The following is a 27,638-nucleotide window of genomic DNA, read 5'->3' on the forward strand; positions in this document are numbered from 1 at the left end:
ATTTTGACAATCCCTCGCTAATTGCACCAGGCTTCAGGGAAAGTCATCATCCTGGTCATCTCTCCAATTAGAGACGTGTTTGGCTACAAGTGACAGAAACTTAATTCTAGAGCCGTAAATAAATCAGAATGCATTTTATTCACATAACAAAAATCCTGGAGAGAATCACGAATGTTGATTTTGCACTCCATGACGTCAGAGCTGATGCCTCTTGACCTTTCCCCCATGGTGCCTAGGTGGCTGCTATAGCTCCAGCCATCACGTCAGCATTCAAGGCAGGAAATGACAAGAAGACAAAGAGCTATGCGAGCCATTTCTGCCCCTTCCTCAGGAAAGCAAAGTTTTTCCAGAACGAGTCTCCAGACTTCTGCATATGTCTGTGGCCAGAAACGGTTCCTAGGGCATCCTAGCTGCAAGGGAGGTTGGGGAAAAAAATGACCGAATTGTCAGGATTGACCTATTTATTATGTGGGAGCCACATATATCACTGCCTCCAACAAAAGCAGGGCTTGTTAGTGAGGGAAGGGTAGAGAATAGGTCCGGGGTGGGAAACCGAGAGCATATGCCAGGCCGGTACTCTTCGTCCTGACCTAGGCCGGTGAACACACCGATCTCACCCCTACTCTCCCCTCCCCCTCCCCTACGGTACTAGAGTTTCCTGGGGAGGCAGTCGGTGAGACCCGTGACGTTCTAAGACTCTGAGTTTTGGAGGCAACGTCTGGCTTCCTTTTGGCCCCCACTATGATTGGCATTTGCCTCCAAGGAGCACCGGACCCTAGAAGATTTGCCTCCACTGATCAGACTGTCACCTCTAGACAGTGAACCCGCAGGATTGAGCACAAAGCTAAGGGCCAAGCCAGAGGTGACCAGAGGATGGCCCTTCTCTGCTCCTGGGCAGATTTCACTAGATGGTCACTCAAGGCAGTAGGGTTAAGCCCTCCTGCACCAGCCAGAGCCATGAGCAGCATCAGACCAACCATCCCAAAGGTTCCAGGAAAGGTTCACCATGGTTTTATGGGCGGATGTCACCCTGCACATATCCGTCCAGAGGTGCCCAGCAGACCCACACACCATCCTCTTGTTCCCACCTGCAGTCATCTGCCTGGCTCAAGCCAGCCCTCGCTGGCACAAGGCGTCCTTCATTCAACACCAAATACGTGCCAGGCCCGTGCTTGAAGCTAGGAAGTCAGACCTGAGTTGGGCACAGTCCTGCCCTCAACGAGCCTACAATCTAGCGGGGGAAATGGACCTGTAACAGAGAGGTACCACTCTGTGATGTGATAAAGTGCCGGGAACTCGCAGCCAGGAACCAGGGAAGGTTTTCTGGGCATCATTTGCGTTCGTGACTTACATAGCGAGGCTCCCTTAGCAGGGGGCCTGGGATTCAGCTGCCAAGAGAAATCGTGTATCCGAGCCCTCTTATTTCTTTGTTTCTCCCTGGCCCCCCCCCCACCCCCAGTTTCCTGAGAGCTGTACATTCCTGTCCCCACCCAGCTCTCAGCCCCGTATCACCAGCTGTGCAGCTAGGGGTATCCGGGCCAGCCCAGGTCTGTCACACAATGGCGTGCCACCCAGCCAGGGGAAATCGTTATACAGCCTCAGCCCTCTGGCCAGCTCCAGGCCGTGGGCTGGGGGGCCAGGCTCGGGGGAGGGGTCAAAGTGGCTGTCAGGGAGGCCTCTGCAAGAGGAAGGGCCGGGCCCAGGGAGGAAGGACGGAAGGCAACTGGGAGGTCAGGAGCTGAGGCCCAGCCACGGAGGGACCTTGGCAGGAGGATGGAGAGAGGAAGGGCCTGAGGGGGGCCTCCCTGACACACGAATCACAGCCAGCAGGTTAGACAGTCCCAGATAACAAGCTCTGGCTTCTCCAGCCGGTAGGGACCTGCAGAAGTCACCTGTCCAGGCAGAAGGACGGAAGTCTCCCAACACCCACTTGCGGGTACAAGAGTTGCCAGCAATAGCCCCGTGAAAGTCTGTGAGCTGGGACATTGCTCTTGGCAGTTGACCTCATGTCTTCAGGGCCAAGAGCTCTTCTGTTTGTTAAATTTGGACCCTGTTGTTGGTAGCGAAGCCTGCTTCCCCTGGCTCACGAAAGCCCAGCCTGGCCCCTTCCCCGTGCTGTGCACCAAGCAAGCCAGCCGCCTCCGGCCCAGGCTGATTAAATTCAGATCCTTCCCTCACCCTGCTTCTTGAGGGATGTTCCCCAGCTGTCACATGGCGCGCCTACAACCCGCTCAGTTCCTCCAAGAGACCCTGGGGCTCTGCGGTTAGTGGAGAGTCGCTCCCTTGCCCTCCCTCGCTCTCAGCAAGCTGGGAAGCACGGGCCCCCATGCCTACAGGAGTCCTGTGGATTCAGGGTTGCCATGCAGAAAAAGGAGTGGCAAGAACGATGCAGAAGGAGTGGAGCCTTGGGCTTGTGGGCACAGGTTCATCCCTCAGGGCCTTGGTGTGTCCTGTAAAGTCCAAGTCCTGGCCTGTGATGCCATTCAGTTCAGAGAAGAGGAAGGAGCACTGGCCGGAGAAGCTTTCGCCCCAGTTTCACATTCACTTGTGACAAGACCCGTCTCTTGGAGGCCTCGCTTTTCTTGGGCATTAAATGGAGACAGTAAATCCTCCCAGGGTTTTCTGGCGGGGGAGGGGGATTCAAAAAAGTCATAGCATGGGTGTTAAGTGGTTCGGCCGACGAAGTGCTGGAACGCAAAAGGCAGAGGGATGGCACGCAGCCCACGTCTCCATCCTGTGCCCGAGGCACATGGCTAGCTGATGGTCAGCGTTTTCTCATTAAGCCCTCTCGATACTTCAGAATCCCTCTCAACGTACACTTGGAAGTCATGCCAACGGATCAGAATTGCGAAACAGAAGGAAACCTCTGCCCCCCGGCCCGCGCAAGCTCGGGGCATCACGTCGCTGTTCAGCCGATCCCATCGAGCCCAGGCAGAGCCGCTAGGAACTAGACCCGGCAGAAAGCTGGAGGGGCCCCTGTGAGGGGCCCAAAGAATAGGATGCTGGCATCCTGGCTCAGCCCATCGCCCTGCGGCTACGCTTCAGCTGTCAGCTCCGCAACCGGGCCCGAAGGACAGGCCGTTACTGGACCCCGCCCTTTTGGAACTCACGGAATCGTGAGGGAGACACAGCATCCATGCATGGAAAGACAGGCCAACAGTGCCGAGCAGGGCACAGTGAATGCCCAGTGAAAGGGCGAGGTGGCCAGTGCTCTCGGGGGGTTGGGACACGACGCAAAGCTGGGCTCTGAGTGCCCGCTGCTTCGGAGGCCTTTGCGCCCGGCATCCTGGCTGGCAACCCCTCTCCCTTTCCACCCATTGCTGTGTCCCTAGAGTTGCCCGAGCAATCATCCCAGCCCCCAACACAGTGAGACCAGCCTTGGAGTGCTCTAGCTGACACCCAGGAGGGGCCCCTCCAGGAGGCAGTGCCCAGGCTGGGGGGGGTGGCAGGCCAACCCGACCTCTGCAGGCCCCGGCCCGGCTCCATGCTCCTGAGGCCCTCAGCGCAGAGCACTTCCTGAAGCAGCCACCAGGGCAGGTGTCTCTAGGGGCACCCCCCCCCACCCCCAGGCAAGCAAGGAGGCCTACCCAGCCCCAAGACCTGCCTCCCCTCGCTGGCAGGGAGGACGCCACAGGACCTTTGGGGGTGGAGCGTGTGGTCATGGATGCAGATGGAAGTTGGAGCTCAGAGTAAATTTCACTGAAAACAGGAAACCACGAAGCTGAGATGTGCTCACTTGTAAGGGTCCGGAGAAGTAGAGCCGGAGGCCGTGCGGGAGGAAACTGGGGAGGAAGTGTGGTGGCTTTCTGCTTGGGGCCTCCTCTCTCCCGCCACATAGTAGCAGCCAGGCTTGGGGTCTGGTAGCCAAATTCTTAGAAATTATATGTGCCTGGATGTCAGAAGCCGGGGGCTGGGCCAGACTGGCCTCCACCCTGGGGCAGGAGCACTTTCAGAGCTGGGGGACAGGGAGTCTGGTCTGTAGGCTTATCCTTCAATCCTGGGGGCAGCCCTGCTCTGCCTTGAGCAGGTGTCACCCTGCCCATCCCTGCCGCGTGGGCCCCCCCAAGCTGTAAACACAGCACCCTCCTTCTGTGACAACTGGCACTGAGGGTCCCTGGCAGCCGATGGACTAGAAGAGGGACCCCCCCCCCAAAGACAAAGCAGGAGCTAGGATTTTGAGGTTCTGGCCACTGGAGGTGTCCCTGCGGTCTCGAGGCCCATGCCCGGCATCGCAGGACACCCACACTGGCCCATGTCCTTGGGCGTGACCGGAGAGTTTGGGAGCAGTGCAGTGCATCCGGGGGGTTCCTGGTTCTACCCGCAGGCCTGGGGGCTCGCTGCTGCTGGAGAGCCTAGAGCTGCTCCTTTGTTCCACCCCCAACTCTTGTCTCCCCCGCCCCAGGCGATCCAGCTCGGCAGAGCCGCTCTCGGCTGCCGGGGGATGAAGGCCTTCCTCAGTGCAGTGCCCGGGCCCCCACGCAGCCCAAACTCGCCCCTTCCCCCGGTGGGTCCCCCTCCCTGTTTCCACCCCAGAGTCTCCAGAGGCCCCCCCGCTCCTCTCCATGTTTGAAAACCCTTTAATCGAAATTCCACAAAGGATTCCCTTGTATGTGTGTATAAAACAAATCCAGGGCATATGCCCTGAAGCAGGAGACAGAGCAGAGGGTCCAGAGCAGAGTTGCCACAAACCCTCCCATGTACATGCCCACCTGACAGGGCCACTCTGCAGCGAAGACTCAGCAGATTAAATGGGACGGAACACTGAAGACCGGGGTGGGTGGAGGAGGGCTCCCCGGGCCTCAGGCACCCCTACCTAGAAGCAGCGCAGGGATTAAAACCCAGCTCTTACAGTCCGTTCACCGGGTTTGCACGCGTTGCCCGTGTAGTTCATAGGACTCCCTCTTCACACTCAAGAGTGTCACAGTTGGGACAATACAGTATGGGGTCACCTTCTGTGGTGAGCACACTGAGCACTAGAGGGGGGAGGGAGGATGGGAGGTGGGGCGTCTCCACTCACCTTCCCAGCAGGCTCCACCTGCTCCCCCTCCCCACCCCCTACAGTGGGTATTGCAACCTTCTGCCTGGCCTCCGTTACCCAAGATGCCAGTTAGCCCACAGTGGCCACCATGCCACCATGCGCACTTCCTGTTTCAGGGACCCCAGTCAATGAACTCTGGGAACCAGAGGGCAGGCAAGGGGTGCCCAGATTTGCTGAACCCGTTGACAGCTACTGGGGGAGGCTGCTGGTAGCAGGCAGTGGGGGAAGGCTCCCATGGCCCGGAGGCAGGCAGGCCCAGCCCCAGAGACCCGTCGTCGTTACAAAGAGGGAGTCTGACAGATGAGTAGAGGCGAGATCACCACGGCAGGGAGGAGTCTTTCCACGTCTTGTCCTGTATCTCGCGCCTGGCAGGATGGCACTGGGTAGGGGAGAGTTCCAGCCAGTGCCCATCGTGTCCCCTCTGTGTTGTCAGGTCCCAAAGACTCCTGTCCCAGGGGAGGGAGCTGCCACAGAGCTGAAAATTCTTGGGCTTCTAGGATGTAGGCCTTTTGGCATTTGCAGCTGGTGAATCTCGGGTCTCTGGGTGGGATCCCGGCACCCCACCATCCTTGAGACAGGGACTGAGGGATCCAACACCTTCTCCCTGCTGCCGTGTAGCACCCAGAGGAGTTGAGGGTCTGGCCATCAGAGGTATCTCAAAGAGTCTGGGCTCAGAGCAGGAGGGAGGGAACCAGGGCCAAGGCTGAGGGACCACTCAGAGGGCCAGCTTGACCTCAAATGCGCCTGCCCCAGGCCCAGCCACGATCGCCCACTGGCCCCACCTGGCCTAGATGGCCTCAGAGGTCGGAGAGTCAGGCACGGTGTCTGCAAAAGAATGAAGCAGAATGAGTGAGGGGCTCCTCTCTCCTCCATCCTCTAATCCCACACCATGAGACTGGGAGGGGAGTAAGGCTGGTGCCCTGCAGGCCATGGGGAGGTCGTGACCTTGCGGGCCGTACTGCCGCGAGGGTTGAGAAGCACTCACCGAGGGTTGGGAAGAAGACATCCCCAGGGCCTGGTGGAGACACAGGAGTGCAGGGCTCGGAGAGCAGGTGCCGGCCAGACTCCGAAGGCTGCCTCTGAGCCATGTAGGACAGTGGAGGCCTGGGCTTGGCCTCTGGCATCCCGTGGGAAGACGGAGAGACCTCAAAGCCAGGGTTTTCGATTCCTTGAGGGTTGTTGCTAGAAAATCAGAGCTGAATCAGTCAGTTGTACTACCTGGGTTTTGGCCCCCTGCCCTCCTGCCTGTACCCCTCCTCCACTTCCTTACCCTCACCTGCCTTCGCACCCCAGGCCTCAGCACCCTCTTCCGGCAGGAAGGGAGGGTCCAGGGCCACAGAGAAAAGGCCATGGGCTGCACTCTCCCATCTTCTCTGAGCCGAGGGCATCTGATCCCAACTCTACCCTATCATTTGACCATCTGCCCCGGGCGTAGCCGGGAACCCGAGGGTCAGAGACATTTTCAGGACATTCAGGAATCTGGGGACAGGTTTCTCTTTGGTCAGTAGAGTTAATGGCATTAAGACTGAATGTCCCCACGGCTTGTCTTAAGCTGAAAGGAGGAGTTCCCTTTCCTTCTTCGTGACTGGGAATAGGACAGCCTCTAAAGACATCCAGGTGTGCTGTCCTCCTTTGCATGTTTCAGTGTCTGTCCCCAGTTCAGCTGCTCTCCCTCCTCCCCCACCCTGGCCAGTTGACAGGGAGGCCCAAAGGTGGGTGCCTGGCTCATCCAGGCAGCGTCAGGAGCTCGGCCTCCTGGGTGAGGGGTGGCAGGGAGAACAGCCACCCAGCACAGATGTGTTGGCCTCAGTAGCAGGTGCTCTTGTAAGTACTGTGCTACATGGCTATACGGGGACCCTGCTGCACAGCTGTCCTTCCTGTCAGCTGACCCAGGGCCCAGGGAGGACCGAGAAGGCCATGTCTGTGTTCTGAGCCCTGTCACAGTACAACCAGTTATCAGGGAGGAGAAGGGAAAGGATCCTATGAAGGGGGAAGTCAGTCCTGGTTAAAAGTTACCCCTCTCCCTTCTACATTAATTCCAGCCACGGTTTGGGTATAGACATTGCCCTACAGAGCCACAGGCCTGCGGAGAGGCAAGAAGAGAGAGAGCCTGCCGAGCTTTGAGTCGGGGCCCAAGCAGCTGCAGGAAGTTTCTCAGGAAGGTCTCCATGGGCCTTACCTGTCCATCCGCACCAGCTCCTGGGCACCTAGGGACACACAGACAGACAAGGCCGTCACAAAGGAAAGGCTTCCCTAGACAACATCCCTGCCCCCCACTGACAGATGCCCTTCGAGGAACTGGTGCAAGACCAGGCCGGGCCACGGTCAGCCCTGGATCCCACTTGGGTTTGCTCTGGGGGCCCGTACTCTGGTGTTTATCCTGCAAGCGAGGCCTCAAGGAGCCGTGCGTTTTAACCAGTGATAGATGAAACTTGGGCTGCATTTCACAAGTATAAAGGACAACATTTATCATGAGGAGGCCAAAGGCAGCCAATGCTTTCTCCTATGGCTCGATTAGGGGTCGTGAGACCTTCCGGATTTAAGTATCAACCAAAGGCCTGACTCCTGAATTGGCTGTTTCCTGTTTGGACTTTTGCCACGCTCTGGTCTTTCACCACGATTTGCTGAGTGGGAGTGGTGTAAGGTCAGTTCCGAACTGGAGGGTTCCTGATCCTCTCTGGCCCGTCCTCCGTGTTACCCGCAGGTGGCCTTAGAGGTGACATCTCTTAGAGGAAGCTTGGGGGCCCGAGACCCCATCACTTCTCAGACATCCTGCCACTTTCTGTTCTTCCTCCAAAGCTATTGTCACCCCGCCCCACTCTTGGGATTCCCCACCCCGACAATGGCCACCAACCAGATACAGTGGCCCCAACTTCCCTCTTCCTCGCAGCTCCGATACGCTTCTCGTTTGTAAGGGCTTTACCACGACCACTGTGGGGAAACATGGGCGGGGGGGGGGGGGGGGTGGCTACACAGAACACACAGGGAAGTTGCACAAAGGTTCCTAAAATCTCGGCTCTCGGAATCATGGTTGCTGTCTACCAAATGCCTTTGTGCGCGAGGCTTCGCGCAGGTGCCCAGCGTTCCCTGGGCTCGTCCTCTCCACCCTTTGGGGGAGGGATTTCTGGCCCCACGTTAGAGCTGGGGGACCCAGGCTCCAGCTGACACTGGCTCGATTTCCACACCCATCAGCCTCCGCAGCAAGCTGCTGACCTCAGTGCTCCCAGCCCTTTCTCTGTGGCTCCCTGAGTGTGGCTCACTCCTGAGCACGCCCTGCCCACAGCGACCGCACGCTCCCTGTCTCCTCCCTGACCTGCCGCCCCACCCCCTCACCCCCCCACCCCCACCCCGCCCTGGGCGCTTAGCCTCTGCTTTGTGGCCCAACCCCTGGCATCTCCTGGTGACTTCTGTTCCCATGGTTCCAGCAGCAGCGCTTCTCCAGAGTCTAGATGCAGAAATGACCCCAGTCCTCGGCGTCCGATCCACCTGCCCCATCCCGGTCCTTCCTCTGGGGAGCCCTCAGCTCGGACTCAAGGTGTCCCGGCACACGGAATAGGAGATACTAGGGGCCGGCCCCAGGCTTCCCTCGCGTCCTCAGGATACCCCTACGGTGTTCGGGCCTGGGGCCTGCACCCAGCCAATGCCCAGAATTTGTTTTCCAGTTCCCGTTCCCTGATGGAGGCAGCGTTGTGGTCTGAACTAGGGGGACAGAAAGCACCTCTTTATCTGGGAGCTGAGCGTGTCTCCCTCCACGTCCGTTCCTCGCCTCCGTGAAAACGCTGCACGGGTGAGCACAGGCTCATTGGCAGCCCCACGGCGATTGCTTGGGCCCCCGGGTTCCTCTTTCTGCTACAACCCCCTTACCTGCCCCCTACCCACCCCCACCCCGGGGTACTTCTGGAGGTAGGCCATGGTGGCGTTTGCGAGAAGAATATGCGAGTAAGGGAAAGGCGGTCACAGCCCCTGAGTGAGCCACTGCGGGGCTCCGGGTGACAGAGGTCTCAAGGTGTTACAGTCCAGCCAGAGGAAATCAGGTGTGAGCCAAAGCCACCTGGTGGCGGGGCGGCCCCGCTCAGCTCCCTCCTGCAGCTGAGCAGAGGAGAAGAGGTGGGGGAGGTGATGCAAGGGCCAGGGCAGAGGACTCTCCAGCCTCCTGCTCCTGGAGGACTCAGACTAGCCCAGGTTCATGGGTGGGGTCAGAGGAAGGGCAAAGGGGCGCCGTCACCACAGAGGAGGGTGAAATGGTGTTTGCGGCTGTGACTTGAAGCCTGGCTCCACTGCTTACTTACTGTGAGGTTCCCTAAGCAAGTTACTGAACCTCCCTGTGCCTCAGTTGGCTCCGTGGCAAGGTAGGAACAACTGTGGGACCAAGTCCTCGCGTTGTGATGAGGAATAAGCGAGAGAAGGTATGTAACCTTGGCGTGGCACCCAGCACAGCAACCCTTCCAGGTAGGGGTTGGTGGCCAGGACGCTCGTGCTGGGGAGCATTTTGATGATAGGGTGGGATTATATTCCCTGGAAAAAGCATGAGCTGAAGCTCTGGGTTTGAGTCCCCGCTCTGCCGCTTGTTAACTCGCATAACATTTGGTTAATTTTCTAACCCCGCTGAGCTCAGGTTTCCCAGCTATAAGCTGAAAGAACTGAACTGTTATCTCCGAGATCCCTTTTCAGTTCTGATCATCCAAAGGTCATCTTTGTCCCGACAATTGCTCCGCTAGTTGCAAAACAAGCCTTGAAGCAGGTCCCCAGAGGATCGCCAAGGGGCAGCATTTTTATAAACCCATTTGAACTACTCCGTGTGGTCATTCACTCATTCAGCAGATATTTTGTGAGTGCCCAGCCAGCACCGTAGGGGGCTGGTGGGCCCTCGGGCCCCCCAAATGGCACACCTGGGTCCCCTCCTCCCTCTACCACTGAGCCCATCTCCTTGCAGGGCCTATAGCAGCTGCCATCTCCGGAACAGAGAGGAAATGTGCCTGCCTCTTTGCTAATCCCAGAGGCTGGGCTGGGGGCTGGGGCCGGCCACTCATACCATCACCCACCCCAGGTAGGCAGGGATACTCACGGCGGTTGGAGGCCACCTGCCTTTGCTTGTAGACCAGGAGCAGGATGAGGGGAAGGCAGAGAATGCCCACGATGCAAGCGCCTGTAGCCACAGCAGCAGCCGTGATGCCTGTAAAGGCAGAGAGACGGCCAAGGTGAGGCCCCGTTCCCCCTGTTCCTCCTGAAGGGAAACTGAGGCCCAGCGAAGGAAGGCCAGGCCACAGGGGGACCCAGCTTTACCCAGGCCGCACAGCCAGACCCTCAGTGACCTGCAGAGGCACAGGAGGCCCGGGGATCCCCTTTCAAAGAGAGCCCCATGCGTCCTTCCCAAGTGGGCTTAGGGCACACAGAAATGAGACCACGGGCTTACAGTGGAGGCAGCTCCAGGGAAGAGAGAAAAGGGTTTTCATCCCAGCCCCCTGGGGACAGTTCAGCTGCCCTGGGCCACAGGTTGTTCCCCGCAAAGGGAAAGCAGGCCCTTCACAGACCCCATGCCATGAAGTTCAAGGTCAAAAGGAACCCAAGTGCTGTAAAACTTTTGGAGGTAGAAAGCAGCAATATGGTCGCACCACATCGTAAGCATAATTAATGCCATGCTTAACAGTGGTTAAAATGGCGAATTTTATGTTCTCTGTGTTGTACCACAATAGAAACAAACAAACAAAAGCCCCACTCAGCCCGAGAGACCCCTCAGCTCTAGACACAGCTTCCAGAAGTGATCTCGCACATGAAAGTCACAGGGGGAAACTTGGGTGAGAACTGGAAAAATGTGCATCCTTGATCTGACATTTAAAATCGTTTAACTTCCTAAATTACAAATAAAGAAAAAAAACCTGTAAGTTAAAATATATTCAGAAGTCCCCTCCTCTTCCTCCCCCCAGGTCCCCTGCAAAGGCACAGTCACTGTTCATGATTTTCTTGCGTGTAGCCTAAATTTGCTCCTTGCGTATATATATATATATATGCTTTTCATGACAATCGCTTTTCCCACTGAGCATGGCTCGGACATCTCTGTATCACACAGAGATCTACCTCGTTCTGCCTAGGGCTTTATCACAGGGCTCACCCCAGAATTTATTGCAACAGTCCCCTATGGGTAGCTATGTAGATTACTTCCATTTTTCAACATAGCTAATAACGTAACAGCGAAGTCCTCGTGTCCGCATCTTCGCTCACTTGGGCGAGTACCTCTGTACATAAACTCCCAGCAGTGAAAATGCTGAGCCAAAGGGTAGGCGCATTTTCTTTTAGGGTATTGCCTAATTGCCCTCCACAAAGGTTGTACAGCTTCACGATCCCACCAACAGCGTGAGAGGCTTGACTTATTTCCGCCCATCTGCTGACTCCAGAAGTTTAGCTGGGAACAGACATGCCCTCAAAACCACAACCAGCGTAAATGCATTTTTTTTTTTTTCCTGATTTTAGCCCTTCCCAAAATATGGGCTGGGATACCCTGTCACGGTGTCCACTTGGCCCCGGGAGCTTTGGGAAGGTGGACGGGCTGTGGTCTCAGTGTTGCCTCTGCACTATTTATTTGGGAATAAAGGCTGTTTTTATCTCATTGTATTGCTAAATAACCTGATGGTGTAAATAAGCTTTCCGGGGGTTTGTTCATACCACGGAAGAGAACAAACTGTTTACAGGCACTTTAGACCTACCCACTGGTACAGGAACAGTTGCTATGCTAATTACAAACCAAGTTCAACTTCACATTAAAGCAGGTTCCCTGCAGATCTTGGCAAGGCTGCATTTTGATGTGGACTGTTGCAAGTAGACACGTTCTACAATTTAGACGTTTGAGGATTTCTAGCCCCCCAGGCACAGGACCTTCTTGCGGGCACTGAGAAGCGAGTTACAAAGCGCTCTTTTTCTAGGTACCAGAGCAGGTGTCCAGACTGGTACTAAGCCACATTCAGTGAGGTGAGTCAGGTGCTCACTCATGGTGGCTCCCTGTCCGTGGCCTGACTCCTGTCCACAGGCAGAGATCCCCCTCTGGGGCCACTCCAGGGGATCAGGGTTTGGTTTCTTTGCAACCTGGGCTCAGAGTCGAGGCCAGGACAGGAAGGCACGGGTCTGGGGACAGCTGTGTGGGCCCAACTGTCCTCCAAAGCTGAGGGCTCTTCTGCAGAGCCCCAGCTCTCCATCCCTCCCGCCAAGCATGGCCAGTACTTGGGCAGGAGAGGAAGGAGCCCTGCTTGGTAGCCATCGAGAGCCTGGCTCATGGGGAAGGTGATCAGGCACTGGCAGGGACAGCTGCCAGGCCAGCTCTAAGACTTGTGCCAGACCTTTACATAGCACGCTGGGATGGGAGCCCCAACCCCCAACCTGCTTAGCAGTGCCTCCTTGTCTAGAGCCTGCTGGTACCCTGTGGGTGGGTAGGGAGGTATGAAAGAGGAGGAGGGAGTCCGGTCAGGCTGCCCGGCTCCCCCAGGAGGGGGCTGGACAGAAGCAAACCAAACATTCTGCTGTGCAGGGGGACAGGGAGGTGGCTTTGTGGGGAGATATAGGCTGCCCAGTGCCCCCGCTTCCCTGGGCTCAGTGAAAAACCATACAGCCACTCAGCAATTCAGGGTTCCTTGGGGACCAACTGCCTCAGCCTCTCTCCCCTCCTGTTGCCCCCACCCCCGACCTCAGACTGATGTGGGCTTTCAGAGGATTTCCTAACCAGCTACCCCCACACTTTCCAAAAAGAACATTAGGAGACAGGGCAGCAGATAGATCAGGAAAACTCAGAGCTGCCCAGGGTGGAAGCATCCTTAGCAGATCAGGTAGTAAGGTTGGCCGTGGGACACCTGTCTTAAAGCGAGCAGGGACTAGGGTCTTTCCAAAGGTAGGCAGCACGGAGGGCAGTACCCAGTGGCCAGCCCTGAGGCCCACCCAAGCACGTGGGTCACCAGGCAAATGTTTCTAAACCATCAGGAAACATGGGGCGCCTGGGTGGCTCAGTCGGTCAAGCATCTGACTTTGGCTCGGGTCATGATCTCACGGTTCGTGAGTTCGAGCCCCGCATCGGGCTCTGTGCTGACCGCTCAGAGCCTGGAGCCTGCTTCAGATTCTGAATCTGCCTCTCTCTCTTGCCCCTCCCCTGCTTGCTCTCTCGCAAAAATAAATAAACATTAAAAAATAAAATAGAGAGTTTATGTAAAATCTGGACTTCTGACTGTGCTTGAAAATGGAGTGGCTCTGGCAGCCCCAGGCCCCCTCCATGCATGCAGCATTTGGAATTGCACTTACAGGCTGGCAGCTGGGTGCCCACCACAGTCTCCACCCCTCCCTACTGTCTGACTCACCAGGTCCCCGGCTCAAGGGGCGTTTGAGTTTTTGATCCCTGATTCAGCCTCTTGGGTAACACTGATTGCCTTCCTGTTTGTAGGAAAAGGACACCCTCGCTCCCATTTCTGAGTGGACACATGACACCTAGAGAAAGGGAGCACTGTCCAAACCCTCCGCACCGCACCCAAAAGCACAGCTGGGTTTTTTTTACATCTGACCCCATGCCACCTTAGCGGCAACACTCCGCCAGTTATAGTCTCCAGACCTCCAGAACCAAGAGTGTGGAAAGGGATCGGAAAGGGACTTGCAGAGGCCATCAAAGCCAACCCCCTGCTCTCAACAGCTAGGACAGAAGTAAACACATCCCTCTGGCCCTGGGGCGGGGGGGGCCAGGTCACTGTGGACAGCAGCTCAGGGAGGCAGGGGCCAGAGCAAAGCCACACATCCCTGTGAATTGGAGAATCAGCCAAATGTCAAAACCGGAGAGCAGAGGAGCCCAGCCCTGACCCACGCCCGACCATCAAGTTCAAGTCTCTGCCTCACCCTTGGGTTCTTGCCAGCCAGATACCTAGGGTTTCCCAGAAGGTGACTTCTGTTTCCTTAATTCCCACAGCTCCTTCTCTAGAGTCTAGATCAAGAGAAATGAGCCAAACCTCTGCTCCCTATTTTGTCCCTGGTTTCTTCGTTGTCCCCACTGGCATCTCTTGTCTGTGTCCCCAGGACTTCAATTCATACAACTAATTTCCAGAAAATTGGTATTGACAGAGGGTAGGACGGCCTGGCCCCCAGGCAGGGTTTGCGCACTGAGAATCAGGCGCTCTGGCTGAGGGACTGGGAGCAATCCCTTCACCTGTCTGAAGCTCAGTTTCACCATCGGTGAACCGTGGGCAGTGGCAGAGGTGACGGTCCCTAAGGGAGCTCTGGGGGCTCCTGGAGGAAGAAGCGGGACCGGAGGGTTGCTCAGAGTGGAAGGAGCAATGGGGAAGTAGAGACTCGTGGGTCCGGCCAGGTGAGGCTCGCCCTGTCCAGTATGCTCGTGCACACGGTCGTCCGCCCTCGCTGGGGAGCTGCCAGTGGAGGAAGTGAGGAGAGCAGTGGCTCAGTGCCGAGGCGACACATAAGGGCTGCGGTGCGCAGGGAGAGGGGCTTGAACCAAAGAGTTCCTTAGTTCGATGTGGGTCTGGCTCAGACCGAAATGTGTGTTTTAATTTAATTCCTGGCTAAACTGTCGGTTCAAAAGAGAGCAGTGGGAGTAGAAAGTTACCGCGACCCTTGAGGCGGGCTTTGGCGATGTCTCCCCTTTGCCTGCTGTCTCGAAGCTGCTGGGCATTCTTTCCTGGGCTCTGGGAGCCCCCGCATCCCTTACAGCAGTGCCCCCTTCCTCCACAGGGTACCTCTCTGGGCAAACACCAGGGGGCTGACTGCCACCCACTGCCTTACGCATCCCTCCAGCGGGGGAGAAGGTGGAGTGAGCACAGCCCAGCTGTGCTTCCCTGGGCATCTGTTTCCATGCTTATAAAGTGAAGATGTGCTGCCTACTTCAGAGGGTTCTTATCAGAATCCGCTGCGATACTGGTACTTGAAAGGGCTTAGCACGGTGCCTGGCACATAGTAAGGGCTCTAGGAAAGGTAGATCTCTTCCCCTTCTGGAGCCTCTCCGTCCGCCCTCCCCCATGCACAGAACGAGGAAGTTTTAAGTAGGTGCAAGCCAAGAGGAACCCCACAGCCCTGTCATCGTCCCGGGTGGCGGAGGGCTGGTGGGCAGGAGAGGCACACACTGAAAACAGCCTGTGGCACCAGCACCTCTCATGGGAGGCACTTGGCCAAAGGTCACTGCCAGGGCACAGCCCGCCCAGGGCTTTGAGCCTTGGAAGGGGAATAGGCTTCTGGGGACTACAGCCACCTGGCTTCAATGAAGGGGAAAGCAGAAGGGAGGGGCAACAGAAAAGGAGGAAGGACGGGGGTCCCGTGGGCTTGGGGTGATGAGGTCAGAGTTTGGAATGGGGCCTGGGTCTGAGATGAGGACAGAGGAGAACAGAGGACCCAGAAGGGCCAAAAGAGTGGTCCCTTACTTTCACTCTCCCTGGGGGAAGGTGGGTACAAGATGCACTGGGGTGAAGCTTCTTTGTCTGTGGGAACAAAGAGAAGGGTTGGTTACGTGGGCTTGAGGCCAGGGAGGCTTGTCCCAGCCAGCGCGTGCACACACACACACACACACACACACGCACACACACACACACACTCCCCGGCTCACACCCCCGGTCCCATCCCATGACCACCATGTTGTCATGAGCAGTGACATCCCAGCCTACGTTTGTACACCTCCTCTCGTCACACAGAACGACACACACGCTGCTGTCCATCACACCCCACCGACCAGAGATTTCCACACAGCTCCACACACTGTGGCCACCCTGTCTCGCACACGTCCCCGGAGTGCCAGTGCCACCCATATACAGGATCACACACTCTCCGACACAAAATCGCCCACGGTCGCACCATCACACGCACAGCAGCACGCCCCCTGAGTCACTCTGTCTTCCTCCCCGCTCGCCCTTCCGGAGAGGCGCACGCACCACCCCCCGCAGTGACCGCACCCCACCCCACGCTGTCCCACAGAGGACGCCCTCACCTCTCTGCACCTGTAGCTCTATGGCACCGTGGACCCTCTGCTCCGAGTGATGCTGCCTGATCTCCACCACCAGGCAGCAGTAGAGGCCGCTGTCCACTGGGGTCAGGTTAAACATGGCGATGGAGAAGTTGCCATGGTGGTCGGAGACGGATTGCAGCCCGTGGCGCTGGGCCAGATCCTGGCTGCTGTTGGCCTGGTGGCCGCTGTGGTGCAGGTGAAGGTCCTGGAATGTGAGGTTGCGGATGGGCCGGCGCTCCGAGCAGAGCTGCGCTTGGCTCCGCGAGCTGCGGTACCACGTCTTGTAGTAGGTCACGTCGTGCCCCTTGGCCATGGGGCCCAAGATCCTGCAGGTGAGGGTGACGTTCTGGCCCTCGGGGCACACGTACAAGGAATACGGCGTGGCGACCTTGAAGGCCGCCACCAGACCTGTTCAGAGAGACAAGAAGACTGTACCTTCTGAGCCGGCACCGCTCCCAGTTCCCCCAGAGCGGGGAAGAACCTTGGCCTGGGGCTCCCAGCCCTGGGTAGGTTCCCGAGCCACAGGCCCCAACAAGTGAGTCCACCTCCCTGGGCCTCAGCTCCTTCATTAGCTCTTGAACCTGATTCCCTCCTGGGCGGTGTGGGAGGGGGAGCTTCTCCAGGTAAAGGACGCCCCTGACCCCTGGAGAGCTGGACGAGGTGTAGGAGAGCAGGCAGCACACTGGGCCCAGCCAGTGCGTCCTTCTCCTCCCGCCCCCACGGTCGGCACTGTGGCTCTGCTCACAACGGGCCTCCGGCACGTCCAGCCTCCGTGCCCAATGCTGTCGGGCGGGAGGCAGGATGAGGAGCACAGAGCCTGTGTGGGAATGGCGGCCCTTGACCACCCTTCTGGGGCCATTAGCACCTTTGGCCCTTCCCTCTCCCGGGGCTGGTCTTGCCTTCCCACGTCCCCATCACAAGCACCAATGGAGCGCCTGTGTGTGAGGCCTGTGCCCGGTGCTACATCTCACCCGGATGCCGAGCACACATGGCCTCCCCTTGGGAGCTCGTGACCTAGCTGGGTAGACCGGGCGTGCATTCCTGGCAAAGTCACCCCACAGGTTAAAGGGCAAACCAGTGCCAGCCTTCAGGGCACTTGGAGGAGGGACGATACAGCCGCCCCGAGGATGGTCAAGAGACTTCTGGAAGGAGGAAGCGTCTTTGGGGTTGATGGACGGATAGGACTTTAGCACGTAGAGAGGGTACCCTGGGCCGGGTGGTGAGGAAAAGCCCAGGGGTCTCGGTGACAGGGACAGGGAAATCATGAAAGGTCCCTTCATCCATGTACCTATTGCCATCCAGTCTTCTTAGAACTATTTCCTAGTTCATTCTGTTTTCAATAAGCAAACGAAGCCATCCCCCGGTCGTCTTTACCCTACCCCAAACCCCCGGCATTTAACCGTGTTGACTCCCGTAAGCACTGGCCCCCAGAAGCAGAATGCTGGGGCTGGAGGCCCGGCTCCTTAGCTGTGTGAGCCCCACCTTCCTCATGTGGTCATGAGAAAAACATTTGCTACTTCACGTGGTTGTGAGAAGCCTGAGCGAGGGAAAGAGAACACGACATGTGAGCTCTAATGCCCTCTGCGGACATAGGGAGGATAGCTACAGTTATTATACATTAGCAATATCTGAATCTTAATCGGCTCGTCAAGGGCTGTTTTAAGTCAGGCAGACAGGGAAGGAGAGTTCGGATGTGTGTACGGAATCCAGACTGGAATGTCTCTTTCATTGCCATCGCCTGAATCAAGATAATGCCGCTTCCTCCTGCGGACACCCCCTTCCCTGCCTTTAGAGCCTGGGACCCACGAGCAGAATTGAAAGCCTTGCCCCATCAGGAGGAGGGCAGCCTGGTGTAGCTTTGGAATTGGACCAGCCTGCTCTGGAGTCTAGTAGCTGGGGTCACTTAGACTCTGAGCTTCAGACTCCTCACTAAGAGAAATGAAAATTCTACCTGCCAGAGTTGAGGCAAGGGTAACAAATAATTTACATGAAGTGCCCTGTAGCACTTTGCTAGTAGTTGGTGCTTGCTACGTGGAAGCTAGGCAGCTCTCTAATTCGTCTTGGCAAGTCCAGAAACATTTCCTAGGAGTGAAAATAGTTCTGCAGAATAGAATGGAGAAGCCAGCTTCAAACACTCTTTCCCACTAAGATGTGAATGACTGATAACAGCTTGTGATCCAATCTTGGAGTACCTGCCCATTGAAAGCAGACTGGGGGGGGTTAGCAAAGCCATGGCCCCGAAGACTATGTCTGCAAGGTGGAGTTTTAGGCCCTGGAAAGTAAGGAGGACAGACGCACACTAGATGCTCCCACTCACTCCATACACATGTGAGAGGGCGTCCTGTCTGAGAGCCCCAGATTTATGGACAATCTTGGCCAAGGTGAGCAGAGATTTCAAAACTTCCTGGCAAGATGCTGATCTCGTCCTCAGGCAGAAACGTAGAGGCCCGGGAGGGGAAAAGTGATTTGCCTGAAGTGTGGCAGAGGGTATAGACTCAAAACCTGGAGCGTGGGAAGCTTCAGGTAAATCCCGATCTAGTTAGAACTAGCAGAAGAAAGAGCATGTCTCCTGCGCGATGCTACCTACTTAGGGGCGTAAACAACCCTGTGGAGGTGGGTGGTGTTGTTATTCCTCCTTCCCTGAGGAGAAAACACGAGGCACAGCGATGTTAAATAATTCACTGAAGATCACAGCAAGTGACTTGACTCCCCCTCACAGGCCTGTGGGGTGGCTGTCACCACAGAACCATGTGTGCCAGTAAATGGAGGTGGGGAGTAGCTAAGGAGGGGACCCTCCCAGGCACTCCGAAGAAAAAAAACCCACTCAAACAGCAGACCAAGGAGTTGCCTGCCCTGCGCTCCCCTTCTCTCCAGCAGGCCCCAGCTGGGCACCTCCTCCCAGCACCTCTCCCAGCTAGCACCCCATCTTCCCTGTTCCCGACCCCACCCCCGCCCCCGAGAACCCAAGGCCAGGAGCCAGATCCAGATCCAGCAGCATTCGCCAAGAGCACACACACCTTGCAGGCTGTGGGCAGAGCTGGCTCAGCAGAGGCCGGGGCCGGGCGCGTCTGGGGTGGCTGCAGGGGGCCAGGTGGACTAGAGGTAGAGACAGAAGCAGGAAGTGGCATACAGAGCTGAGCCACGTTGGACTGGGGGCTGTGGAGTGGACAGAGGTGTAGATGGGGTGGGGCTGAGATGTGGGCAAAAGCTGGAGGTAGCTTGTCGGTGGGGGGGGGGGGACGGTGGAGCAGGGTGGGAGCAAGCACCAAGGCCTCCAGGGGGGACACCAGCCGGGGTGGGGGGGAGAGGGGGTTGCGGCCAGCAGGGCATCACGCTCCGGCTCTCAGGGTCCAAGCAATGCTGTCAATGAGCACAGAATTGCCCGGACAGCACTGGGGAGAGATTTTCAACACTGGAAGCAATTTCCTTGAAAACCCACAGTGGGGCAGAGAATTGTTGAGACCGGCGGGGGAGTGGGGAGGAGGAGGGGAGGGGGGTTGTGGTACATTGCTCAATTCCCAACACCCGACACTCCCCAGAGGACCTCTTCCCCTTTTAGAAAAAGGAGAAGCTGCAGGGGATTCAGATTTGGGGGGTGGGGGACAGTCTTCAATTTCAGCGAAAGGACCAGAGAGCAGTGGGCTAAGGGTTCACGGGATCTTGTCCTGGGGGCGGCAGGGGATAGGTGGGAAGCATCCGTTTGTTGTGTCTAAGACTCAAGCTGGCCTGTCCCTGGGAGGATGCTCAAAGGCACAGAGTCGGGGAAAATAATGCACACATCCATGCCATCCCCAACTGTACGTGCACATGTGTTATCGGGGAGATATATATATATATATATATAGCACAGCTGGATTTATAATTATTTGGCAGGAGGATGTGGCTTATTGTCAGGAGCAGAGCCTTTTGGACACCTGGGTCATTGTCAAAGCCTGGGGCGAGTGGGTGGGGAGGAAAGCCCCTGGCTCCAGGGTGGCCGGGAGCGTATGAGACAGGAAAACGGCCCTGGCCCCGAGCCTGTGCCCAGGCAGGAACCATCCAGTCATGGTGCTGCTCTTGGGGCCCAGCCCCACCCCAGTCCCCACCTGTCACTGGGTTAAGGAGGCAGAAGCGCCTAGAGGAAGATTGCTAGGAACCTGGAAAATTCCAGGTCTCAGGACTAAAACCTTGGTGTGACAGGTCCCTGGGCCCCAGGCCCCACTTAGCCCTGGCCTTGCTGTATGCCCTTGGGCAGGTCCCACTTTCCTCCTCTGTGCCTCCCTCTCTTCATCTCAAGAGACTCCCATGTTCCTAGCCCTTTCCAGCTCTTTCAGAGAGCCGTCCAGACTTTCAGTCTGTGGCCAGAGAAAAGGGCTGTATTTCCTTAGGGCAGAGGAACAGGGCAAGAAATGGGCCGCTTCTTACGTATCAGGACTCGCTTAGTACTTTATACCCACGTCACTTAGTTCTCATAATACACCCTGACGAGGGTATTATCAACCCACTTGAAAGGTGAGGAAACATGGGCACTTGGGTGGCTCGGTCGGTTGAGCCTCCGACTTCAGCGCAGTCTGTGAGTTCAAGGCCCCCATCGGGCTCGCTGCCGTCAGCCTGTCAGCACAGGCTCTGTCCCCCTCCCAAGAGCCTGCCCCCCCCCCCCGGCCTGCACTCTCCCAAACATAAATATTTTTGTAAAAAAGAACAAAAACAATAAAGGTGAGGGAACAGACTCAGAGAAGTCAGGTGACTTCACCAGGACCACCCAACCGTGTGTGGCGAGGCTGAGAGCCACGCCTCGGACACACTGCTGCAGGAAGGAAGAGCCCCCCCACCCCCCACCCCTGAAGCAGGTAGCTTCATTCTCCAGCTGCTCAGATGACCTACTCATCTTCCACCCAGTCAGCCTTGCTCTGCTGCCTCAGACCTAAACTGAAAACATCATTCCGTCATTCCACAAATATTTACCGAGGTCCTAACATGAGCCAGGCCCAAGGCAAGAGAGGCCGCGGGGGTGCAGAGTTTCGTAAGGGATGTCCGCTCAGAATTTAGGCTTGCTTCTGCCACTTTCTAGCTGTGGGAACCTCAGCCTCTTGTAGAAGCTTCTGTTCCAGTCCAGGGGAGAAGGGCTTCATCTCGGGATGCTAGTTTTCGTGACTTCACCTCTTTCCATCCAGCAGGCACCTCGTGAAACCCTGTGGGTGTGCACGGGATGGGTGTGGGTGTGGGTGTGGGCAGGCCTGTGTATTTTCCCTGACGGGGCATGAGCTTAGCCTACGGTTGCCAAGGCGACGCCCCAGCCTCTGGAGGTGGGTCCCCAGCTTGATTAGTCAGGCCTGGGAAGCCCAACCCAAACAGCTGAACTCTGTCCAGTTGCTGCGACGGGTTGTAAGTAAACAGTCACTGATCTTCTGCTGTGGCTGGCTGTGTGCTAGGCGCAAAAGGCCAGGTCCCCACCCTCAGAAGGAGCACCAGACAGACTGGTCTCCAGTTCCCTGCCAGGCCCTGTTCCCCAGGACCGTCCTTGGAGGGTGTAGGGAAAGGCTCGGTTCTGTCTTCATCAAGCTGCGGAGCACAGAGGGAAACAGAGTCGAGGACCAGTCAGGACTGAGTCTGCCGGTGCTGAGTTAGAGGAAGTGCCCCCGGTGCGGGGGGCTGAGCCGGCAGGTCGGCCCGTGAGGTCTGTGGCCAGCAAGGACAAAGGGCATCTCAGATGTGTTTATTGATACCTGCCCCCGCAGGAAGTGTCCATTCACATCAGACCAAGGAGTCTGGGAAGGGGAAGCCAGGCTCTATTGGAGGAAGCAGCACTTCCAGCACCTTGGGAAAGCATCCATGCATCCGGGGCTGGAGGCTCTTGGCCAGCACGCCTCCCTGGAGAGGGCCCGGGCGGCTGGCCAGACGCCCTGCCAGTGGATGCTTCTCTGGATGCCTCCTTCCCAGACTCCCCCAGGCCCTCCCTGAGGATGACTGTGTACGGCCCAGAATACCAGCTTGAGCCAGCTTCCCCCAAGAGCCTGTGCTATGAAGACTCTCTTAGGTCCAGGTTCCGGTCTTTGGGGGCCCTGTCCTCACTGCAGGCGGCTCCGTGGTGGTCGAGGTAGCCCGGGACTGACCAGACGCCCCATCTCCCTCCTGTAGAGGGAGAGGTGGCCTGGCCGGCGAGGGCTCAGCTTGCTCTCCCTCCCTCTCCCCCTCCCTGCTGTTGTTATCGGGATGGCTTATTGGCCTCAACGTAAGAGCGGACCCAGCTGGAGCTCCTGTATTTGTTTGGACACTGTATTTATTTGAGGAAGGCAACAGGGGCTGGGAGAACTGGGGGCTGGAAAAGGCCCAAAGAAGCCCTCCGACCGTGCCCCGACCTCTTAGGATGGGAAATACTGTTCTCTTTCTTTTCCTCTGGGGGAGCTGAACTGCCCCCTGCCACCAGCTAACACTCCTCACAGTGGTGAGTTTGCTTCTGCGGTGAAGGGGAGGGGACAACAGCAACTATAACACAGACAGTTTTACTTTTAGTTTTGTGGCGTAACATTGAATCACATAGAGAGAAGGTTATCCTCCTCCCCCACCTTTTTTTTTTTTTTTTTTTTTTTTTAAACAAGGGACAGCGGTTTCGGGCTCAGAGCCTCCCCCGGAAGATAGTTTCCGACTCGAATTTAATACTCCTATTTAGTGTTCTTATTAGGTACTCGTGTGATTTTGTTCTATTTACGGCAAGCGATACTGGCTTTCCATTGGTGGCAGTGATAGAAAGTTTCCTTTTCAAATCTATTTACTCAAGGAAAAGAATGAGTTGATTTGAGGGGGGAAAAAAAAGTACATACGATTGGCGGATGCTGCAGAAATCCCAAAGGTAATGAGTAGATGACGGAAGCTCGGGAAACACCACCATGGAGCTACCCTTCAGAAGGGGGTGGGCAGCCTCACTGAAACCACGGCACCCAGGCTGCCCGTGTCTCAGGGAAAGAGACTGGTCCCACAGTGAATGGAAGAGGCAGGACTTGAACCCAGGTCCCCATGGGAAATAGCATCCCATGTAGAACATTCAAAGGACCGGGCTGGCTTGGGCAGACGCACAGCGAGTTCATTACTGAATGATGGATGGGCACGACAGCCACTGTCTTTCTCTCTGGGGACAGTCAGCCATAGTAAATAGGCTAATTGCAAAGATCAGTTGCAAGATCCCAGTGAGACAGGCAAACCCCGAGCTGGTCTTGCCTTGAAGCTGCAAATTCCCCATCTCTAGAGAACACCTTTAAGAGAATCTACAGGTACCTCCACGGACATTTCACGCTTTAAACACTTAGAGGTGCCGACAGGTGGCTGGACCGGTGCATCCTTCAGACCTCCAGGATCCTTAGAGTCCAGTCCTAGTGAAATCGGTCAACGCCCTCCCACACCCTGGGCTCTCTACTGGCTCTGTAGGCAGCAGGGAACGTAGACGGAGAGCCAGTGGCATGCGGCCTCGGAAAGCCAAGAAACAGCTTAATGCTCCCCAGGTGCCGGGTGCTGTGCTGAGCTTGTGCACTGACCCTTCACAGCAGCCCTCTGAGGGAGGTGCTGCCATCGTCCCATGTTAGAGATGAAGGAACTTGCTCGGAGATACCGAGTAACTGGCCCAAAGTCACAGCAGTCAATGGCCACCATGGGATTTGAACCTAGTTCTGGCTGACTCCCGAGGCCAGCCTGTTAAGGGACGGGGCTGTACGGGAAGCATGCAAGGCACACAGCTTCGGGTCCCTTGCTTCACCATCCCCATGCAGGGTGGCACGCAGCCCATGGCACGCGGCATGGCCAATCCCAGGTTCACCCCGCCCAGGTGAAGCCAGACTGCTCCTGGATGAATAGCTGACCTAAAACGGGGGGCCTCAGGCTCAGTATGTGGGGCTCAGTGCTGGTTGAAGGGGTCGCGGCCAATAGGCCGGATGGGTACCCAGGAGCCCTCCCTTCTTTCCTTCCCTTGATCTACTAGGGTGAAGACCCATATATATATGTATAGAGGGAGGTGGCCTCTTTCAGCTTCCCAGCTGTTCCTCCCACTTGGGCCGCCCTCTCCCAGGAAGGTCAGGCCCCAGCAGGGAACCTTTGCCCTGCTTGGGGGAGGAAACAGGAACAGCTGGCCCAGCTCAGCAAGGGACTCCCTGGTATTGTTGGCTGTCCCCAATATTGGGTAGATGCCCCCTTGTGCCCAATGGCCGGCCTCAAGAGCCACCCTGGGGCCTCTGGACAGAAGGTAGAGGATTTCCTAAGAGCTGACCTTTGCTGTGTCAGAGGCTTGCGCCACTGGGTTACTCAACAAGACCCTGCAGTCCTGTTTCCCACGAAGGGGAAGAAGGGGTCTCCCCTCCCTGGCCTCGGTGCACTTCCCTGTGCTAGTCCCAGAGTCTGGGCCTCCTGGACTAGCCTATAAGGACATGGTGAGGACAAGAGCTTCCTCAGGTCCTAGGAGTGCCCGTAAGGGAGGAAGGGTCTCTGCCACCCTTAGGGTCTGCCGGGTCCTAGCTCTTCCCTCCACCCACCTCACCCTGAGTCGGGTCCAGGTAAGGGGCATCTTCAATTCTTACTGGGCTTCTGAGCAGCCTGCTCTCCACCCCCATTGTCCTCGGTGCCGACCCAACCCCGGGAGCTTACAAAAAAGGCCTACGCCAGCCACCCCCCTCTCGCCTTCCCAGACGCGGAGGCTTTGACCTTGAGCAAATCCTGCCCAAGGCAACCCAGCACCTCAGCAGGCCAGGGAGTAGGTCTTTCCAACTCACAGACCCTTCTGACCGTGCCTGCGACCAAGCCTTCCGTCTGTTCACACCCGTGTTGCACAGCGTACTGGGTAGTGTGAATATTCACGACCGTGCCCGTATTACCGTTAAGACTACTGAGGCCCAGGGTAGTTCAAAGTTAAGAGAATGCTTCTGACCCCTTTTAGGGGAAAGCTGCTTAGAGCCCTAATCACTGCCGTGAGCTGGGCCCAGGAAGCGATGGCCCTTTGGGGTGCCAAGCTGAGTACCAGAACCACTAGGGGAGAAGGCTTCTGGCTATGTAGACAATATGGAGCCAGGGGTGCTGAGCCTTTCTGCTACCGGCTACTCTGCAGGGTGGGCCCCTATGCCTTGTTCTCTAGAACTCAGTTTCCCAAACTGGGGCTGCTAAACAGAGAGCAGCCGCGGGGCAGGGGTGAGAAAACAGAAGGGCCTCTTGAGGTCACTTGAGGCGAAAGGGGCGGGGCAAGTGCTCTCTTGGGGGGGGGGGGGGTGCTGGCCTTCCTGCCTGCCACCATGCCCTGCTCCTTCTGGAAGCCACGTCCTGCCATGCAGTGTGGCCTTGGTGCCGAGACCGCCACCACCATCCTGGAAGTATCCAGGCCAGGGCTGGGCAGCTCTGTGGGGAGGGGTGTGGGCTCCCTCCTCCTTATCAGAGGCCAGCCTCCAAATGCTGAGATAACACACTGCCTGCAGGCACGCAGTTCGTTTGGGAGGTACATTCCAGGTCCTCTAGACTCCCTCCTCTCCTTCCTCCCCTGTGCTCCTCCTCCTTTCTCCTGACACACCCACTGGGTCCCTGTGCCAAGTGCCCCACCTTCTTCCAGCCTCCCTGACTCCCTGCATGACTCAAGCTTTCCCTGGGCCTTCCCCATAAAGTGTAGTTCACAGGCTGCTTGCTGGCCCCCTCTTCCCTTGAAATCCAGCCACTCCGGCGCTGGGCAGGCAAGAGCCAGGGGCCAGGCTGTGGGTACCCCGACCTCTGCCCTACCCCCAGGAGCCCCAGCCAAGATTCCACTTGGACTTGTCACAGTCTGGACTTCGGAACAAGAAAGTGGTGCCGCCCTGGTGTGGGGCTTCTGAGGAAACTGAGACCAAAAAGATGTCATAAGTTATCCCAGGACCCAGAACGGGCTCACGGGTGAGCTGGGGAAATGCCCCCACATTCTCCCCAGTGCCCCCACATCAGTCCCTGAGCTGCAGCTTAGCCAGATGCCAGGAATCAGCTGACTCCAACTCTCAGCAACCAGACCCTCAGGATAAGGACCCGATGGGCACCCACATCGAGGTGTGGACCAGTGCCCCCCAAGGGTCAACCGGGAGTGTCACCAGGGAAGAGGGCGCAGAGAGTACCACACCCCCTGTGCCCAGTGAGATCCTGGAGCCCTGAGGCTGGAGGGGCAGGGAGAGGCCACAGGAGTCAGAAGCCAGTGGCAGCCACTAGAAAATGCTGGGGCTGTCCCCACGTTTTTGTCTCCTGCCCTGCAGCAGCTGCTCCTGCCCCGGGGGCTCTCTGGGCAGGGAAGGGTCAGGCGAGAAGCAGTTTGGGCAGCTGTCAGAACGTGCAGATGTACCCAGCCAGAGCACTTGGCAGGGAGCTGCTGGCCCCTGCCCAGCAGTCCCAGCAGGTAGGAGACGCGCAGGCTGAGGGGGGGGGGGGGGGGGGCGCCCCCAGCTGCCTGCGACCCCTTCCCCCACCCCTTGTTCTCCCGGGGCACCTCCCCAGTGCCCAGGCTCCTGCCGACCTTACCTCGGGAGGCAGCCAGGAAGAGAGCGAGGAGCACAGGCCCCCAACGCCGGCCACCGGCCTCCGGGACTAGGGGGACGCCCATGTCGCCGTCGGGCGGCGGCGTCTGGAGCCCCGGGGGCCGGAGCGGGACCACGGGCGTGCGGGGGGAGCTCCTGCTGCTCCCGGAGCGGCGGGACACGGCCAGCCGAGAAACCTCCGGTCGAGTGAGTGCCGAGAGAGTGAGCGCCCTGGGCGCCCGAGAGCGAGAGCCGCTGCTCCAGGGCCCACCCCGCCTCCCCCGCAGCGCCCCCGGGGGGCCGTGGGGGGAACTGCCTCCTCGCCGAGGGCCCCGCGGGAGGGGCTTCCCCTCTGACTCACAGGGCACAGGGCCCTGTAGGTAGGGGAGGCAGCCCGCGTCCCAGGGTCAGCTGCACTTGACTGCCAGTGTTAAAGTCTCTTCTCCTCTCTCCCCTTCCCCTCTGGAGAGGATGGGTATTGTCGCACAGCCTGAGAAATGCGTTACCTCTTAGCAGCCTGCCTAATCATCATAGGTTGTGTCTGACCTCCCCCAGCGGCCTTTGTCCCCAGTACCCTCTAGCCCAGCTCAGGGCCTGGTGTGAGAGAGAAAGAAAAAGAGAGAGAGAGAGAGAGAGAAGAGAAGAGAAAGAAGAAAAGGAGAGGAGAGGAAGAGAGAGGGAAAGGAAGGAAGGAAGCAAAGAAAAAGAAAAGAGAAAAGAAAGCTAGCTTTTGTAAAGGGCTAGGCAAGTTGGAGCACGCTTGACCGTAGATTCCAGAACCTGCAGTACCCTTGCGGATGCATACAGGTGCGTGCACACACGCTCACACGCGCAGGCACGCACGCACGCAGATGAGGCACAGGTGCGGGAGCACACGACAGGCTTGGCACGTCCTCACGGGTGCATGTGTGTGTGCCTCTCGTAGCGTGTCCTATAGCAAATCGTCGCGGCTCCTCTCCCACCAGGCCCCGGCAACCCTCTCCACTCTGCACCCGCTCTCACTCCCTGTACCCCAGGCATCCACAGGACAGTCGTGCCCTCCGCCTCTAGTCCTCTGCTCCTGCACCCCCAGCCAGCGATGGTGCCTCTGCTGATGTCTCCCTCCTCCCCTCTCCCTCAGGGCTCCACTCCAGTCGTTGCCCTTCACGAAGTGTCCTGA

The 27,638-nt window shown here is 57.6% G+C and overlaps 2 protein-coding genes across 10 annotated transcripts in view; one reads left to right on the forward strand and one right to left on the reverse strand.

Annotated features, from left to right (window-relative positions):
- CDH23 (cadherin related 23) overlaps positions 1 to 27,638 on the forward strand; it is a 416,047-nt gene that overhangs the window by 348,182 nt on the left and 40,227 nt on the right. Inside the window, exon 1 of one of the 8 annotated variants that reach the window (XM_045439538.1) lies at positions 26,256 to 26,361. The exons of the other annotated variants lie outside the window; for them this stretch is intronic. Within the exon in view, the coding sequence (XP_045295494.1) occupies positions 26,302 to 26,361 (60 nt within the window). The 5' untranslated portion in view covers positions 26,256 to 26,301. Of the gene's footprint in view, positions 1 to 26,255; positions 26,362 to 27,638 lie in introns of those variants that run through there. 8 annotated transcript variants of the gene reach the window in all.
- VSIR (V-set immunoregulatory receptor) lies at positions 4,560 to 26,903 on the reverse strand. 2 transcript variants are annotated; one of them, XM_045439546.1, is made up of 8 exons: positions 26,484 to 26,877; positions 20,949 to 21,175; positions 15,987 to 16,412; positions 15,427 to 15,483; positions 10,104 to 10,211; positions 7,218 to 7,245; positions 6,024 to 6,234; positions 4,560 to 5,863 (listed from the first exon to the last, which is right to left on the reverse strand). In XM_045439546.1, exons 3-8 carry the CDS (start codon positions 16,315 to 16,317, stop codon positions 5,684 to 5,686), a joined length of 915 nt encoding a protein of 304 aa, XP_045295502.1. In that variant the 5' UTR covers positions 16,318 to 16,412; positions 20,949 to 21,175; positions 26,484 to 26,877; the 3' UTR covers positions 4,560 to 5,683. The 2 variants fall into 2 exon arrangements, with proteins under 2 accessions (XP_045295502.1, XP_045295501.1); XM_045439545.1 differs by lacking the exon at positions 20,949 to 21,175 and having other exon boundaries at positions 6,024 to 6,220; positions 26,484 to 26,903.

This window comes from Leopardus geoffroyi, chromosome D2, assembly GCF_018350155.1.
Source record: "Leopardus geoffroyi isolate Oge1 chromosome D2, O.geoffroyi_Oge1_pat1.0, whole genome shotgun sequence".
Taxonomy (NCBI): Eukaryota; Metazoa; Chordata; class Mammalia; order Carnivora; family Felidae; genus Leopardus; species Leopardus geoffroyi.